Source organism: Rhinolophus hipposideros, assembly GCF_964194185.1.
Source record: "Rhinolophus hipposideros genome assembly, chromosome: 18".
Taxonomy (NCBI): Eukaryota; Metazoa; Chordata; class Mammalia; order Chiroptera; family Rhinolophidae; genus Rhinolophus; species Rhinolophus hipposideros.
In genome coordinates, this window is record NC_138064.1 from 22549685 (window position 1) to 22569306 (window position 19622).

The following is a 19622-nucleotide window of genomic DNA, read 5'->3' on the forward strand; positions in this document are numbered from 1 at the left end:
CACCTTAGAAGTACTTCCCTTGGGAAGCTGTGCACTGATGCCAGGGCCTACTCAACCCTTCAAAGCAGTTTTGGAACTCTTTTTCTGGAATGGCCATCAAAGCTATCGTTGTATTACCCTTGATGTCCTGAATGTAATCAAAATGTCTTCCTTTCCATATTTCCTTTATCTTCAGGTAAAGAAAGAAGTCATTGGGGGGCCAGATCAGGTGAGTAAGGAGGGTGTTCCAATATAATTGTTTACTGGCTAAAAACTCCCTCACAGACAGTGCCGTGTGAGCTGGTATATTGTCGCGGTGCAAGAGCCATGAATTGTTGGTGAAAAGTTCAGGTCATCTAACTTTTTCATGCAGCCTTTTCAGCACTTCCAAATAGTAAACTTGGTTCACTGTTGGTCCAAGTGGTAGAAATTCATAATGAAGAATCCCTCTGATATCAAAAAAGGTTAGCAACAGCATTGCAACAAATTCGTGAACTTAATTGTCAGACCTCTCATATCTCTCATATCTAGTACTTTCAGATCTGTCTTTTACACAGCTGTCCGCATTGAAAAATGTACAGTTCACCATAAATTTACTATTATGTAAATTTATGTAAACTATTATTTAAGCATTATCACTATTCCTTTTTTGAGGCAGAAAGTTAGATTTGGTCATTTTTCTTTAATGCTTATTCCTTTTAGGCTTCTACTACGAGTGAAATTTAAAACAAACTTTTCTATGGAGTAGTGTGATTAATTGGCACAAGACACTGGGCTGATTGATAAGTTTGTAAACAGCCCCTTAACAAAGAGGGATTGTACTTTTGTCACACAAGCAAGTTGAGCCCACCCAGGCCTGCTCTGCATGCTCAAACCTACCCAAACGATTAAAGTGATAACAGATGCCAGAAGTAACATACTTTATCTAGACTTACATACGCCATACAAACAGTCCTAACCCACATTTGATTTAATATGCTGACCATATCCTGGCAAAAGGATCAATATTCTGTAGTCTGCTAAGAAGAAAAGCCTCTATGGACCTTCGAAATAAAAGATTGTAATTATTTTCTGCCATCATCCTCCTTCAAATCCTTTAATCTATTTAATTTTGTGGCTCAAGGGTGTTTTTAAACTCACTCTATTTTATTCTTTCCTGGTTTTGATATTACAAACCTAAGTAAACTTGTGCTGTAAAGAAGCTTCATGGTGATTCTTTTCATAGGGTGGTTTATAAAAAATATGGAAAAATAAAATAGTTAAAATTGAAAATCATTTTATTTTTTTACTGACTTTATTTAATATTAGTTGAAATAGTAAATATTAATGTTCACGTAAAAGTTCATCTTTTGCCAGTCATTACTTAATTTTTTTCCATTTGTTTAGAGCTTACTTTTTTTTTTTTAAAGGAAGTTAATTGACTTCGATTTCTCAGAAATACAACATCCCCTATTGGTTCAGAAATTTAGACTGTATTCTGAAAATACGTTTTTATTTTCAACATCAGTGATACAGTGATTTGTTTCAATGTTAAGTATTTATGAACAGTTAAGCTATAAGTCCCTATATGCCTGCTTTTTTATGTTTCATACAGTTTTTTTTTAAATTATACCAGTAGGAAAACAATTGAATCCCTTTGTGCTTATACATTGAAAATAGCTGAATATACTTTTAAATTGGCTCTGTCTGAAAGGAATAAAATAAAATCACATGTGAATAAAATTGATTCAGTATTACTAAGAATTAGAAAGATTCATGTTACAGTGTATGTTTTATACATATAAAGAAACTAATGCCTTAATTTTTTAGTGATCCTTTAATATTTTCACTTAAAACCATGGAATTTTAAGTGAAAAATATTTTTAAATCTTTTCAATCAAATTGAAAAGATGAGAAAACTTTAAATCAGGTTTTCTACATCTGTAACTGGACAGTGTTCTGCACATGTGGTATGTCCTCATCAGGTTTTTCTTGTAAAATACCCACTGATGGCGCCATTTATGTTAACCATGCTTTTTGGACAATGCAAAGTGACAGCTAAGATTTGCATAGAAAGTGTAATTTTTGATGTCTGGTTTTTGACTATGATACTTAATTTTCCAAATTTTCACATTAATACCATAACTTCTTTGTACATAATATAGCTTTTGTTCTTCACTCTCTTGAAAGTAGTACTGTGACTGTATCTTACGTGAATCTGTAAGAACATTTGCGTCAGGCTTTAATAAGAACAGGAAGACTGTACTATGATTTAATAGCAGTTTGGTTTCATTGAAATCTTATTGTAAAAAAATGTAAATTGGAGAGTTAAATATTTGGATCAAGATTAGAGAAAGTAGAATTCACTTTTGTGTTTAATTTTGTAATTGTCTTGATTTGTCATTAGTTAGATGCTAATTCAAACATAATCAAGTAAATCGGTCATGTTCAAAAACTTATAAGGTCACCATTAGCTAAATAAGACTTGATAACAGACAAAAAGCCAGCTAGTTATACTTTACTCTCATGTAGGTTAGGGAAGAAAACAACAACATAAACTCTAAACATGACGTTATACTCAAAGCAGTAATATACTTTGTAAAACTACTGATGAATCACTAGCATTTCTTTCAAATTTATTTCTCTCTCAACTAACTCAGAAAGAATATATACTTTGAAATGAAAAAAAAAAGTACTGCATCATTTATTTTGAAAACAGTAATGTGCTTACACGTAAAAACATGTGCAGGAAACAAGATGTGACATGTCTGCTCCTTACTTTTAGTTGTAAGGTAGGAAACTGAATCGTATATCCCCTGACTCATTTAAAAATGTGGTTGAGATCTGATATAAAACATCTTTTAAAAAGAATCTGCCTGTGGACCACTGTCCTCCAGTTGAAACATGTATAGTCAACAATAGAGCTAACTTCTCAAAAGTCCACTTTGACATTTTAATGTGGGTATGTCTGGTTTTCTTGTGTGTTTCTATTTACCACCTCGGTTGTCCACTTGTCTTGTTGACATGGCTTGTTGGCTGCTTTTGCTCTATTGACTGCCTACCATCCCCCTTCCTGTTTTAATAGCTTTCTGTATTAAGGTGGTCAGCGAAACCTTAGCCATCTTTCTACAGATGAAAATAAGTCAGGGACTTCAAGGCTCAACAGTTTTGATTCTCTTTAATACTACTTTAAAGTCTTTCATGTGAGACAGAAAATAGACTCTTGAGATTGACTTTTGATTCAAGGAACTCCACAGGAGACTAGAAGATAACTGCCCTCACTTTGAATGGATTAAGGCTGGAAACATCTTTTGAAATTGATTACTGTTGGATTTGATACAGCTGTTGCTTATTTACCTAAAAACACTAAAATTCTGGCTTTGGCTCTGCTCCATAGTATTTGAAAGTTTCTTGTAAAATAGAAGCACCATCCTGAGCACTCATGAGTCCCTCCTAATGATTCATTGATGGAGGCATATGCCTAGATATTCTTTGTTCCTTGTTAATATGTCAGTGGGTCTGTCAGATGGTGAAGAGGAAACTGCACATATTGGAAATTGTACATATTACCATTTTGTGAAGTTAAATGCAAAGACCCCCAATTATATCTATTTTTTAACCCTTGAAAGAAGACAGTATACTTTATGCCAAGAGATCCAATGTTCAAGGACAATTAGAGGAACTTTTAAAGGATGACTATATTATAAATTAGATTTTGTTCTCATTCAGAAACTTTCAGATTTATACATTATTCCTCTCATTGCCTGTAAAGGACTTAAGGTAGAATAACAGAGGAATTAAACACTTCTAAAAACACATTGTACATGAAGACTCAAATATCCTGCTAAACCATATATCCAAATCAAAGGTGTCTAAGTTTTAGATTGCAAAGCACATTAAACTGGGGGATTGAAACCTCTGAAGAAATTCCATTGTACTTACAACTTAACTGCAACTTGAGAGAATTTCAAGAGTCTGACAGATGAAGCTGTGACACATTCAACCTCTGACATTTTAGATATCACGCTAGGAGTCCTTTGATGCACGCTTCAGGGTAGATGGTTGGAATTCTGATAATGTTCCTGTTTCTCTGTCACTACAATTCCTTGAAGAGCAAAGAAATAAGGAGAGGCAGAGGAGCATCTTCTGTTAAAAGAAACTCCATGTCTTTTCTCACTTTTTCCCCTTGAACTAATAATATATATTTGGTAGTATTGAAGGGTCCTGCACAAGACACAGATCCTCTGAACAGTTGTCCCCTCTAATTTATATCCTTATGTGCTTCAGTGAATGATTAATTGGTTTTGGTATTTGAAAGTGGTGTCTTCTTGTACATTGTGGACCAGTGAACCAGCTGAGACATTTATGGTAAGTTGACAGTCTCTAAGCATCTGATTTAGGGTTCTGTTGTCGAGTATTCTTAACTCATGCCTGATTAATATAAGTATGCAAATGAGAAAGTGTGACTTTGGTTTTTAAATTCAAAAGTTTAGATTGTTCCTACTCTTTTGGTGTAAGATGGATAATGTTGTTCTGTTAGAGAAGCAACTGTCAACCACATGTGATCCTGTGTGATTAAGGAGGCGTGAAAGAGGTACTTCATTTCTGCCATGTTTCTTGACTCTCAGGTGTCATTGATTATGAGAAGTGATGCCATTTTTATACCATTAAGAAAAGAAAAATGCTGCCAATTTCAGTAGAATGTAGTATTTTCACCTAGAAGCTTTAAAAATATTTATTAAATGTGTGCTTTTATGTTTATTTAGGCATAGATTTTTATCATACTTGTTCTTATGTAAAAAGACATAAGTAGGTTTCTGGTTATGGGTAAGATGGAACAAGAAAACTCCACCTTGTTTCTTCTAATGACTGAAGCTATAAAACCTGAACAGAATACACAGAATAACTATTTGAGGGTTCAAAGTAAATAGCAGCAGGTAGATTAATGAAGAAGATCCGAATTTGAAATACTACATAACAGGCAGTGACTTTTGCCATTTTTTTTCTCATGCTGTATCTTGACCTGGGTCCAAAGCAGCCCCAAAATCCAGAAGTGGACATTGGAGTAGACAGAGTTTCAAGAGAAGCCCCCTAATTCTGACCAGAGGAGCAGAAAATGGGTCTTGTAATGTTAAGAGAGGGTGAAGATATCCTCCCTTTTAAAATATTTTCCTGATCCAATACTTCAGTCCCTAAACAGTCTTGTAACAGTAGTGGCACACTACTGTTAGCAGCAACAGTGGGGGTCCAGAGAATGCTAAAATTCTGAGAGAAGTGAAAATTTCTCTTTGATTGAAGTTGCTGTGGTTTTAAGAGGGAGGGTGAACATTGTTTTTGGTCTTTTCTCTGTCCTCCTATTGCTTACTTGGACACAGATACAGTCATGGGAAATATGTGCCAACTGGGGTAAATAAAGCCCCAGTTTTCTGGTAGGAGTGGTGAAAAGGGACGCTTTAGAGAAATGCACAGGAGAGATTGTGGAAAGAAAGGATGTCACCTAAATATACAGAATAGAATCCAATATCACTTGGCATACGAAGAACCAGGAAAATCTAAACTCACTTGGGAAGGGACAATCAATAGATACCCAGGCTGAGATGACATAGTTGTTGGAATTATTTGACAAATACTTTAAAGCGCTTTTTATAAAAATGCTACAAGTAAGGAGAAATGCTTTTGAAATGAAAGATGGAAGTCTCACCAAAGACATAGGAAATATAAAGAGCCAAATGGGAATTTTAGAACTGAAAAAAATACAGTAACCAAAAAAAAAAAAAAATGTTGATGACAGAGAAAGTATCAGTGAAGTTAATGAGATCATCAGATTTATTACAGTTTGAACTACAGAATGAAAAGAGATTGTGGGAAAAATGAATAGTTCCCAGCATCTGTGGAAAAGTAAAAGGTCCTCTCAATCCTGGAAGGGGAGGAGAAATATAGTACAGAAAAAAAGCATCAAAGAAATTCTAGATAAAAACTTGTCAACAGTTTGAATGACTAGATCCTCACCAGAAACCATGGAGACCAGAAGAAAGTAGAATAAGTGTTTTAAAGTGCTAACAACAAACACTATTATCTCAGCATTAAATATCCAGCAAAAAAACCCCCCCAAAACAAAAAACTTCAGGAATGATGGTAAAGACAATCTCAGGTGAAAAAAAACAAATATAATTATTTGCCAGCAGATGTTCTCTAAAAGAATATCTAAAGAAACTTCTTTAGACATAAAGGAAATGATGCCAGAAAACTATCTTGGTACATTTGTTATTATGGAAGAGCAACAGAATTGGTAAATAGAATAGACTCCTTTAATTCTCTTTACTTTTTCTAACTAGTCATAGGTTGAAAGCAAAGATAACAAATTGAGGTCCTTCTGTGCCCAAGCTGAGCACAGCCCCGTCTTGTCTGGGTCTGGAGTCATTCCATTTACTATACAAACAACAGCTTGCTGGAAGATAAGTATTATATGCATTTTTAAAATTTACTAAAGACTAAAACACTTCCATTAAGAAAAAGAAAGACAGCAAGAACATTTTCTGATAATGTTTCCTGTATATGAGACAGTTACTATGTAGACAACACCCTACAACATAAAGGCAGTAGGGTATTGGAAACTATACCATGGTTAGGTTTCTACATTACACTTGCTGTGGTAAAATATTTCATTCTACCATACGTAGACTCTGAAGGGTTCAGTATGTATGTATATCGAAATCCCTGGACCATCCACTTAAAAAAAAAAACGCACACACCTATACTAAGAGATACAATCAGAAACACAAGAAGTAAATTAAAATTGAATCCTAAAAAAAAGTTGAAATAAACCAAAAGAAAGAGAGGAGAAACATAAAACAGAGGGAGAAAACAAAAATGTAAATAATAAATAATTGACCTAAATCCCAAATTATTGATAATTAAATGTAAATGGTTTCCGCATAGCGATGAAAAGATGAAGGTTTTCACAATGGATATGAATACATGAATCAACAATATGCTGCCTCTAAGAGCTCACTTCAAATATAACGATGTAGGTAGGTTAAAAGTAAATGAATGTAAAAACATATGTCGTGCTTACACTAAGGAAAACTGGCCTGAGCACTGAAGAATCAGAATGAAGGCCCTGATCTTGAGGATGATTGCTGGCTGTAAGGAACTGGGGACTGTGTTGGTGTGTACTGCCTGAACAACAGCTTTGCGAACAGACTTGTCACGGTCACCCTCTGTGTGGATTTCTTTTCTACAACTCTGCACTGAAGGACCTTTCCCAGGAACACTCAGATTCAGGAGTGCAGTGATTTGGGATTCCTCTGGAAGTAAGCAGGATCCTGGCTGTGTGTTTGAGAGAGAGAGATATCTTTATGTATCAGAGTTGGGCGTTTGGAGATGCAGAGTATTGTTCTTTCAAAAAAGTCTTCCTTGTTGATTCTGTTTCCTCCCTATTTTCTCCTCCTCCAGTCCCCAACCCCTACCAAAATACATCTATGTGCAAAATACAAAGTATGTCTATCTGGCCTATAGTTATTAAAGCAGACCATGCTGGAGGTGGGCCTTATTGGGGAATTAGAACAAGGCATGAAATGGCACTGCAGGCAGGAGAACATGCACATTAGTCCAAGGATCATGCTACGTCCAGGAATTGTAGGTGATGTGATCTGGTTGAGTAGTAAGGTGTGAGGCCCAAAGCGTTGTACGTAATCATTTATCGCCTTGTATAGAAAAATAGGAGGTGGGGGATCCTATGATGAGTAGTTGGGAACTATTAGTTATCTTTTGAAGAATGCGCCAGTGCATTAGTGTTCTCCAGAGAAGCAGAACAAATGGGACACACACACACACACACACACACACACACACACACACACACACACACACACAGGAATTGTTTTATGTAATTATAGATTATGGAAGCTGGAAAGTCCAAAATCTGCAAAGCTAATGTCCCAGTTCAAGTCCAAAGGCCAGTAGGCTGCTGTAGAACCAGAAGAACCAGAGTTTTAGTTAAGCAGAATTCTCTCTTACTTGGTGGTGGTGTGGGGGTGGGAGGGTTGACCTTTTGTTTTTTTCAGGCCTTCCATTGATTGGATAAGACCTACCCATACTGGGGAGGACAAACTGCTTTACTTAGTCTGCCCATTTAAATGTTAATTTCCTCATAGAAATACCCAAATTATGTTTGACCAAATATCTGGGTACCCCATGGCTCCATCAAGTTAACATAAAATTCTTCATCACAGCTAGTGAAGTAAAATCAAGTTGTGCATTATTTATTTTTGGCATAATTATTAATTACAGTAGTCCCCCATTATCAACAGTTTCAGTTACCCACAGTCAACTGTGGTCTGAAAATATTAAATGGAAAATTCCAGAAATAAACAATTCATAAGTTTTGAATTGCCATTCTGATTAATGTGATGAAATTTCTTGCTGTCCCATTCTGTCTTGCCCGGGACATGAATTAATCCCTTGTCCAGGATATTCATGCCGTATATGCTACCAGTTAGTCACTTAGTACCAGTTACCAGATCAATTTTCAGAAAGGGAGACCATATTAACATAAACATTACAGTCTATTATTATAGTTGTTCTATTTTATTATTATTGTTAATCTCTACTGTGCCTAGTTTATAAAAAAAACTTTGTCATAGGTATGTATGTATAGGAGAAAAACAGTATATGTAGGGTTTGGTACTATCTGCGGTTAAGGCATCCACTGGGGGTCTTTGAACATATCGCCAGCAAATAAGGGGGGACCACTGTATTGACAATTGTACACAATACCTTGACCATTTAAAAGTTTTCATGCATGGAGTTGAGGTAGTAACTGAAAAATGTGGGCTTATTAATTAATTAACGCTTACAGCTTTTAATACTAACCTGTAGACTTCAAATCATCTTCCAGTTTGAATCTTCTCTCAGTTAAGTCACACTGAGCTGTGTGACACTCATATGCTCTATATAAATGAAAAGTTATTCACTCTAAATCAGAGAGTACATGTTATAAATTATTTGGGGGGATGTACCCTAATGGTTTAGTTATCAAAGTATTTCATCATGTGCTACAAATGTCTTTAGGAAGATTTTCAAAAGCTATTTTAAAAAAAGAAGACAATGTGAAATGAAAACTCAGAGGTTAATATTAGTGATCAAGTTGACAGGTCAGGTATGATTTAATGTTAATTCCAATATTTTTCTAAGTTATCCTTAGGTCTTTTCTGGGGAGAGAACAGAGGTTAGATTCTTGTGTTAGAGTTTTTATAATTATGGGAAGTACCATGATTTTATAGTTCTCCCCAGTGCTTTTGCTTTGTTTATTTTAACCTCTAAAAATTTCTAAGACATGCTTTATTAACAGTTAGAACAGCAGATTAAGAATTCTAAAAGCTCCTATTTTTGTTTTGACTTCATCATTAATCTCAAGGACGTTGCTAAATACTATGAGAAATAATAAAGATTGATTATATTTTGCTTGGAAAGAGTTTTGTGCTTCATAAAAAAAAGACTTTTACATATTACATATATATTTTTTCTTCTCTCTGTGAATGGTGGGGAGAATAGTAGAATAACGAATTGAGGAGGTTCAGTTCATTTGAACCCTGTTCCCCTACCTACATTCTTTTTCATTTTGCCCTTCCAGCTGGATGGCACAAGTGCAGCCATTGATGTTGTCTTTTTTTGGTGAAGATTTTAAGTATATTAACATTGCCAGTTAAGATTGTCAGTGCATGTTTGTAGAATTATTAATAAATATCACATACGATGCTTCAACCTAGATCTAATGGACAAACTGAGATATCAGTGATCCTAACTAGAAGGTGTCCCTTTTAGTTGTAAAGGAATTAAGAGATGGAAACATAGGAGTATTTATTAATCTAGATGTGTGTTCCATTATTACACATAACTACTACATATTTGGTGAAACTTTGAGATTTGGAAAGAAGCCTTAGTGGGACAAAGTTGATAGGGATTGGTTTAGCAAACTCTGAAATATTAAGACCATAAGGGACAGTTTGAAGTTAGAGATGGGTTGTATTTTGAGTAGACAAAAGGATCTTAATTTATGTTCTTATTGAATGTATATGACATAATGACACAAAGAGTTATTCTATGAACATTTATTGGGGATTTACTTGTACCAGGCACTCTACATAACTTTACACATACTAACCACTTAATCCTCATTAAAATCCCATAATGAAGAGTCTTCTATTTCCACATAACAGAAAACATTTTTAAAAAATCCCATAATATAGGGTCTTTTTACTATTCCCATATAATAAAAAGTAAATTATTATAATTTATTTTTGTATGTGTGTGAGAAGCATTTGAAAATGTAACTCCGATTTTTTGCTAGGACATTACAAAGTCCAAATTTCTCTAAACATTTAACTTTACAATGCATAAATTTAGATTAACTTAATTTCAAGCCACTGCTTAAGTAATAGTTATCTTCTGATCTAAAAATTTCGGGACAATATAATATGCAAGATAGCATAGAATCTCCATGATCTGGTTTCACAGACTTTCCCACTTTATAGTTCATTAGTAAATAATTCCGTGGCTTTTGGGTACTTACCTTGTCTCTTGCCACACTGAATTTATGCCCCTGTTCTTCTTACCCCAATACATTAAAAACTTTTTTTTATCTTATCCCTCTTAATTACTTTCAAAGCCTCATCTTTGTTCCTAAGAAAACCTATTCAAGGATGAGCTCCTAGCTCATTTTTATTATAAAGATTTATCTGCCATTGAGAGTTTATATTTCTCAGAACAATGATGTTCCGTAGCACTTACTATGTGGACCATTCACTTATATTCTAAACTATATTTTAATTTTATTAGGATCATGTAACTTAGAATCATAGACATTTTAAAATTGGTGGGAATCTTATAGATGAGTGAACAGAGTCCTAAAGAAATGAAATAATTTTAGTATAGTTAAGTGTAACAGATCTGTATCTAGAGTAGAGGTGTCCTCTCAATCCCTTTGAATTACTATATTTATATATAGTTTTCTTAAATTGTTGGGTACAAGAGAATGAAGAATATCTTTTGTATTCTTTTACCAAAATTATTACAGAGTAGGCAGCATGATAGAAAAGGCATGAGCTTTGGAAAGACCTGGATTTTAAACATCCTTGTGAGTAAAAACAGGAATTATGGCACTTGGCTAATAATACATATTTATATTGAGGCATTAAATGATATAAGGACTACCAAGACTTTACGACTTCTTATATAAAAATGCTTGGTATTCAATATATGTCAGATGTCTTTTTTCTCTTTTCGTTATAGTGCTGTAGGATAACTGTATTTGTAAGCCTAATTACTTTGGATTTGAATCCTTTGTCTACTACTATCTTTGGTTTGCCCTGTGATCTTGGACAAGTTTCTTTATTTCTCTGAAGTCAAGTTTCTGAATCTGTTAGATTCAGAATAATGTTTGCAGGGTCATCATGAGGATTGGCACTAATACAGCATATCGCTCTTGGTAAGTGGGAGGTACTTAGTAATAGGAGTAGTATTAACTGGTGATGTTATTATTTTAAATGGTCTGTCTTCCCAGCTTTGCTGCTTTGCTTGGAAGAATCATTAACTATTGCCAGATCAATGTTTTTTTGTTTTTAAAGCATAATGTGTAGAATTGCCTATGTAAGAAGCAGCTGGGTTAGATGTTAAACTAACTTTTCATTTGGGATTCCTGTTTAAAATTACACTTTCCCCCCCCTTTATCCATGATATAAGAACCATGCAATGTCTCCTCAACTGGCAGCAATATAGCAATTTTTTAGTATTTCAGGTCTGTGGAGTCCCACATCATTTGGGAGGGTGCTTCCTGGGTTTACAAAAGTGAATAACACTATGTTGTATAGCTTATGTTGTTAAATAAGACCGTGTCAAATAAGTCTTCCAAATTTGAAGCAAATTCATTTGGCTATTTTCACTTGTTGTAATGGTTAGCCAGGCAGGAACTTGTATTGAATTGACTGAATCTAGAGGCATGCCAAGGAAAACGCTGTACTTAACCAGGACACCAGGTGGCACAGTAAGCTGCACACAGGAAACGTAGCCTAAAGAGTGGATCTGTCTAGGAGATAGAATTTTATCAGACTCTGGGAAACGCCTTATAAACATGGAAGGATTGAATCGGTGAGCCAAATAGCTATCACCTCTAGTTACTGCCTTTCGGGTATATCCTGAGCTCTCTTATTTCTGTTGCTTGCACATATCCTGGTTAGCTATTCACAAAGTGTAAAATGCATTCGTTTATTGACTTGGGGTTAAAAGAGTCAAGGACATCTCAATGTGTAGTCCAAGTCACTCTACTTGGAAGCTAAAACCTCCTTATTCTTGTCCCCAATAGTTATGAACAGCAGGTAAGCAGAGGTTTCAACAAACTTTGTTCAGTCCATCAAACAAATAAAGTTGTGTTCAATATTCTGTTTGAAACTTAAGTTGTTTTTTTTTTTAAATTTTCTTTTTATCTCAGAAAGAATTTCACAGCAGATTTGCATGGTTATGGACACAAAAAAAGATGAAGAACATGTAGGTCATCGCCTTGAAGAGATGCTGAAAAATGAATTAAGTGTAAGTATGCAGGCATCAAGTTTCATGATATTGAAGAGGTGAATGTGTGTTCCTTTGGTTTCCCCCTTATTTTTTGAACTGATCAACTTCCTGGTTAAACTCATATCTAATATTAGGACCAAGGAAATAGAAGAAGTAACAGTAAGTGTGAGGAGTCTGTAGGAATAATTTACGACTTGTACTATGTAATAAGGACTTCCATTATTGATTTTTATGACAACTTTGCGTTTTGAAATGTTTTGTTTGCCAAACCAATTTTACTAAATTTTAATTAATTTCTTTGTTTTTATTAAAATGTATCAGCACCAATCAGAGTTTATGATGAACATGTGACGACTTTTTAACAATATATATGAAAACAGTGTAATTAAAAGGAGAAGGAAAAGGTTCATTTTAGTTAGCTAATTTTATCATGATAGTACAGTTGGAAAGAGAACAAGCTTTTTATCAGACTTCCTGTGCGCAAATGTCAGCTTTATTGCCTAATTTCCTCATCAAAATTGAAAATGATAATAACATCTACATTGTAAATGTGTTGGGAGGGTTGAATAAAATAAATATGTTTGAAGTGCTTAGAAATGCATCTGCCTTGTAGTAAGTTTCTGATGAGTATGAACTATGACGATCACACTTTGAGGATGAGTGGAGACAGTTGTGACAATATTAAATAGGAGATACTACTAGTTCCCAAATTTCATTCCTGTATCAGATACATGAACTATTCAACACATGGATTCCTAGAACAAAATTTAGTGAATCATAGTCTGGGATAAGTTGTGGAATCTAAGTTTTTAAACAAGCTCCTCTAGGCAGTTTTGATGGTGATCAGTACCAATTTCTACCAGTAGCATTTAGAGCAACAACCCAAAGCTAAAAAGAAGATATTAGCCATCTCAGTTGTCTCTTAGGCATAAAGCTTATACTGCAATCTCCTCTTCTGTGTTGCTTTTATCCATTGATTTGATGGGTATTCCCCCTCTATCTTTGGAATTTTAGTAGATTGGTGCAAAAGTAGTTGTGGTTTTCGACATTATTTTTAACCCTTTAAACTGCAATTACTTTTGCACCAACCTAATAGCACCTGTTCTCTGCTTTCTATCTCAAGTCCACCTGTTAAGAATCTATCCCTAAGTTCTGTACCCCAATTCCACTGTGGCATCTTGCAGAATATTTAATTGTAGTTAACCCCCCACTGTCTGACCTACTGAAGCACCCTTTTGGCTCAGAAATAATCTTTTTACTCCTGGATAATCTCTTTCATTCTTTAGCCAATCCATGTAGAGAAGCCAGTGACATGAGCCCTGAAAGAATATTACTGGGACTCTAGGCAATCAGCCAAGCTTCCATTTAGAGTGCTTTGCTTTTATATTACTGATGAGCACCTCGCTGTTGGACTTCTGTGTGACTGATTCCTTGATTGGTCTTTCTAATATTGGACCTTGCCAGGAGTCCTTTGATTACAATTATTACAATACTCATTTTTTGTTGCTGCTTTATCTATGCATGTTTAGTGATGAAATGACATAGGATTTAGGGGGACCCTGGTTCATTACTGGTCTTGTGTGATTTATTCACCACTCTGGCCTCTGAGGTCCTTATCCTTCTCACTTCTAGTGATCTTTATTTTCAGTGCACTTCATCTATCTACCCACTGAGCCCAGTCTGGATATTGCCATTATCTTAAGTGCACTGAATAATAAATAATAAGGCTCCTCAACTTCTGACCATGATATTTTGTCATTCCATATCTTTTACTAAATTACTCCTGCACATATTTCAAATTTATAGGAAAGTTCAGGCATCCAATCCCCCCCCCCCCCCGCGCCCTTCTTTCATCTACCTTTTGTTTATACCATTCTTCACCTAGCTTAGATTCCATGATCTATCACTTCGTTGGGTCACGGATATTCTGCCATATCTTCAATTCCCTTATCCTTTGAAAGCACCCACTAGGTAAAACTTCATCCAGGTATTAATCTAACTTTTCACTTCTCTAAGCCTTTACTCAATCTTAATACTCCTGGGAAAAATTATACAACTGTGCACATGGTTGCCATTAGAAAACACTGGTCTACATTCTCCAGTGGACATTGAATGTTTTAAAGCAACCATACCGTTCTATAGTCAGCTTCCCATTCTACTCAGTGAATATTTTAAACCTCCTCAAATGTCTCTCCCAGACTCTGTTAACCTTGGCACTACTGGTATTTGGGTTAGATGATTCTTTGTTGTGAGAGCCTATCCTGTGCATTTATACTGTTCAGCAGCATCCCTGGTCTCTACCCACTAGAAGCCAGTGTTACTCCCAGCCCCTACTTGAAGCAACTGAAAAATGTTTCCAGACATTGCTAAATATTGCCTGAAGAAGGGCAAAATAACCTTCAGTTGAGAACCAGTGATCTAACCCTACCATCTTTACCTCCACTCTTAGACATGGTCTTGTTTTCGACTTCACAGTGGAATTACATACTCCCGTAGGGGATGTACCAATCTTCCTGGCACTGAATCTCTAAGGAAACTTGCATGTGTAGCCATCTTATTAAGACTATTTCCCCACCCTTCGCATCCCCTACTCCCATAAACATTACAACATATTAAAATTCCGTCCATTAATTAAAACAAAACAAATAAACAATTCCCTCTTAATCCAAGGTTACTCTGAAGATACATTTCTTTACAATAATTGACCTTCTCATTCCTCAGTTCCTTGCAATCTGACTTCTATCTTAAGCTTCCACAGGAACTACTCTGAGCAAGGTCCTCAGTGACCTCCCTATGCACAATCCACAAGACATTTATCAGTCTTTCCCTTGATTTGTTGCAGGACTTGACTCTTGTCTAATACTTTATTCTAGCAGAAATCTCATCCTGTGGATTTTATAACATCTTATTTTACTGACCATACTTTTGTGTTGTTGGCCTCCTTTTTCAGGTTCTTTTGCAGGATTTTGTGTATAATTTTTAGGTTTCTGTGCATAGTTGAGAGGTATTTGTTTTTGTTTTTCCTAGAAATCCATGTTATTTAGTTTTATATAAGTTTTCTCTCCTCTTATAAGGGCAACTTTATCGTGTGAAATTTTTTAGCCCATAACTTACAAACACAAAATGCCTCATTATCTAATATTTTTATGTCTTAGAGCTTTTGTCTCACTTGAAAAAAACATATAAAAAGGATGAAGTCACCGCTATTGAAATCCAGGCACCTGTAGGGCAGATCAGTGTGGGTGTGGAGCTGCTCAACACACAATGGGAGGATTGTTTCACTGGCATGAAAAGAAAAAATGTTCCCCATTGAAACTAAAGGAAGAGATTGGGTATGCTTTGCTGGATTTTGAGATATACCTTAGGGGTGAACTGAATTTCTAAACTCTAATGTAATGACACACACCTTTTATGTGGAAGTGGTTGTTAAAAAGTAAAATAAGGAACTCATTGGGTAAGAGATACCCCTCCACCTTGTATACCCATGCACATATCTTAAATTTCATACTCATACTTAAATTTCAAGCATTTTTTAACAGACTTGTTACATTCCTTCTTTGATTTCTTAAGGAGTTTGAAGTATTTCACAGAACCTACCTACTTTGGAGATGGAAGTCTCCTGAGTAGACAGTGGTAGAGGACACCATGCCTACTTCTTCCCAACTCTCAACAAATGCTGAAGAATAGTTTATGCTGCATACTGTGTTGAGAGTAGTAAGGAATTCATAAGTAGGAAGATGTGACCAGTTTTTCATTAGTTCCTTAATTCACTAATTTATTTACCAAATAATACAAGCTTATCAAGATTTAGTCACTGGACATAGGGAGATGAACTAAGTAAGTATAGTTCTCTGTCCTTAAGAAACATACTGTTAAGTTGGCGATAGAACAGTAAAGAAATACGAAAATATGCTTAATTACAAATAGTGTTAATTATTCGAAGGAAAAAAATAATCTATTCTTATGTAAGGAGAGCCCTAGAAAATGATATCAATTAGGAGTGGAGAGTAGTGAGCTACAATCTTTTGGCAGATGTTCTATTTAGTCTAAAAGGATAATCAGGAGCTGGCTATTTAAAGAAATCCAGATGGAACAGTGTGTGAAAAGCACATCGACCTTCATTCATGGTGGCTTAAATAAGACTTCTGTGGCTGCAGTGAAGTGATTGCCGTGGAGGTGGAGTGGCAGAAGGCGGGGATAGAGATGGAGCAGGCCTAGATGCCTCCTTGTATGCTATAAAACTACTACCACAACCACTGCTACTATTATTACTTATGTTTTGTTCTAAGAGCAAAATTAACTGATAGAAGACTTTAGCTGGAAATGATGACTCGATCCAATTTACATCTATAAAAAGATTAGGTTGGCTGCTGCTTTTTACACGGAACATTATATGGAAGAAGACATGTAGCATTTAAATGTTTTCAGATATCATATTACCCCTAAAACACATATGTTTTCAACCCAATTTTTATTCCTATAATACAGTAAAAGGAGCTCCTAAAGAATGCTGATCTCTATTCTGAACAAACAGGGACTATAGGGGCTTTTAATGTATTTTGTTTATCCACTCCTTCCTGTTTCCTGGAGCACATAATTTAATTATTGTCTTTAATTATTGTCCATGAAGGACAAGCAGGAGATGTCTGAAAATCGTTTGTTTTCCTGGGTGTAAGGCTTGCTCTGGTTTTGTTGGGCTGCCTGTGATACCGAGTTTATTTTTCCTAAAGGTCCCAAAGTTGTGTCCAGTGTACAGATCTCTGCCTTTTCTTATAGACCCAACTAAATTTGGTCTATGACATATTAGTCAAACAAAGCATCAAAAGTAGCAAATGAAGTAAGAAGAAAAGCAGAAATAAAAGATGCAGAACAAATTAAGCCATCAGAGCATTGTAAGACCCATTCAAAATAGGGTCGTTTTATGCTTATTTTGACACATAACGATATTTTAGTTTAGAGATATAGAATTATTATATTTTTATTTTTTGAAGCTGAACACTGTAAAGTACAATGTAATAACCAAAATAACACTGTAAACACTCCTATTGGACCTTTGATTCTGAACAATCCCAACACAATTAATTCAGTTAGGGTATGTGGTCTTGTTGTATGTACAAGATTACAGAAACTTGGTGAAGACTGTACAATTAAATCCATTCTATTTATTTGGGAAGTTAGCCAGATTTTCTGATCAGTTTTCCAGAGGTGAAGAAAAGGTTCAAAATTATTGGGCCACCTAGTTGCTTGAGATGGTATTAATTATGTTCATGCTGTATTTAATAAAATTAAGAGTTTATAGTTATAATTGCTTGTCATGATTTTAGAATATGATTGTTAATGAGGGAGTAAGGATAATCCTCCCTAAAGGACACTTCCTCCACTATTTCTTTATATACTCAACATACGAGTATATGTCAGACAATTAAGTTCATCAACTCATCCTAGAAAAAGTGCTACATACCTCATTGCTGAATATCGCTATGGTCACCTTCGAAGTACTCCCCTTTGAAGCTATGCACCAACGCCAGTGCCTAGCCCACCCTTCAAAGCAATTTTGGAATTCTTTTTCTGGACTGGAAACAGCCATCAGAGCTGTTGTCGTATTACCCTTGATGTCCTGAGTGTCATCAAAATGTCTTCCTTTCAATATTTCCTTTATCTTCAGGTAAAGAAAGAATTCATTGGGGGCCAGATCAGGTAAGTAGGGAGGGTGTTCCAATACAGTTATTTGTTTGCTGGCTAAAAACTCCCTCACAGACAGTGCCGTGTGAGCTGGTGCATTGTCGCAATGCAAGAGCCATGAATTGTTGGCGAAAAGTTCAGGTCCTCTAACTTTTTCACACAGCCTTTTCAGTACTTCCAAATAGTAAACTTGGTTAACTGTTTGTCCAGTTGGTACATAATGAATAATCCCTCTGATATGAAAAAAAAGTTTAACAACATCGTAGCAACAAGTTCATGAACTTAATTGTCAGAGCTCGCATCTTCACCTTTTATATCTGTGTGTATCTTTGAGACACAGTGACATACTGAACTGTTACTCTTCCTAAAGGAACCAGCTGACTAATTTGTAAAAATGATATTCGACATCTTAGTCGATTCAGGAATAAGGTCTTTGTTCACAAGTTCTAGACAACTGGTAAGCTGAGTTAAAAACAAATAAAATACATGCCCTAGCTTTGGGCATGTCTTGCTCAAAATCAGGTTTTATCTTCTAATTCAGCAAATTAATTGATTTTGCACACATGGTAAGTCTGTTTAGAAGGAAAATTCTTATAAAAAGCTGAAAGAATTGCTCTTTGGTATGTAGATTATACTTTTTGACCGTCAACAGTTGATTTTGATTAATATGTACATATGTATATACTAATTTTCTCATGCTATGGAAATTAAGATACAGTTTTAGAGCTTATTTACTGTGATTTCACATCCTCTTACTAATTTTTTTTGGTTCCGAATATAGGAAACATGTTTTTAAAATATCATTTTATACTTATTAATTAATACGTTTCCTCTAATAATTGAGTTTGAAGATGCATTTCATTACAACTATTTGCATGCAGTATAACTCTATAAGACCAAAAAGTAGATTATTCTGTGTTCTGGTGGCTTTAGCTAAATAATGGCTTCAGGGTTTTTGTTGTTCTAGGGAAACTGAACCAAATATACCCCTTTGATGTTGTGGTCAGTAAAAATTATCCATGGCTTCTTGTTACTTGAAAACTTATTTCCAGAACCTATAAGTACCTGTCTGCTTAAAGATCTCTTTCTCTTTCATTGCTACTGTGTACCCTCAATGACTGTTCACTGTATGTAAGGCAAACAAAGTCTATACAACTTGATTATTTCAGGTCTTTTAAAATCTGTACTGAACCTTTCACTCACAATGTTATCTGTGTTGTGGTCCAACCTATTCTCTTCCTCATCCCTTGAAATTATGTAGTTTTCTCATTCTTTGTCACTCAGTATTTTGCTAGATTGCATGCCATCCCTACTTGTCAGTTAGTTTTATGTTTCATTTAGGGCTCAGTTTAAAAGTACTCTTTCCCTGAAGTCGTTCCCATTTTTCTGGTTCTTGGAGTTCCTAAACTACTCAT

At 35.2% G+C, this 19622-nt stretch overlaps 1 protein-coding gene across 3 annotated transcripts in view; it reads left to right on the plus strand.

The window, feature by feature from the left end:
• The window catches only part of CRPPA (CDP-L-ribitol pyrophosphorylase A), a 222164-nt gene that overhangs the window by 75608 nt on the left and 126934 nt on the right, over positions 1-19622 (plus strand). For all 3 annotated transcript variants that reach the window (XM_081079468.1, XM_081079469.1, XM_081079470.1), the window contains exon 6: positions 12446-12543. In XM_081079468.1, coding sequence (XP_080935594.1) covers positions 12446-12543 — 98 coding nt within the window. The remainder of the gene's footprint in view (positions 1-12445; positions 12544-19622) is intronic.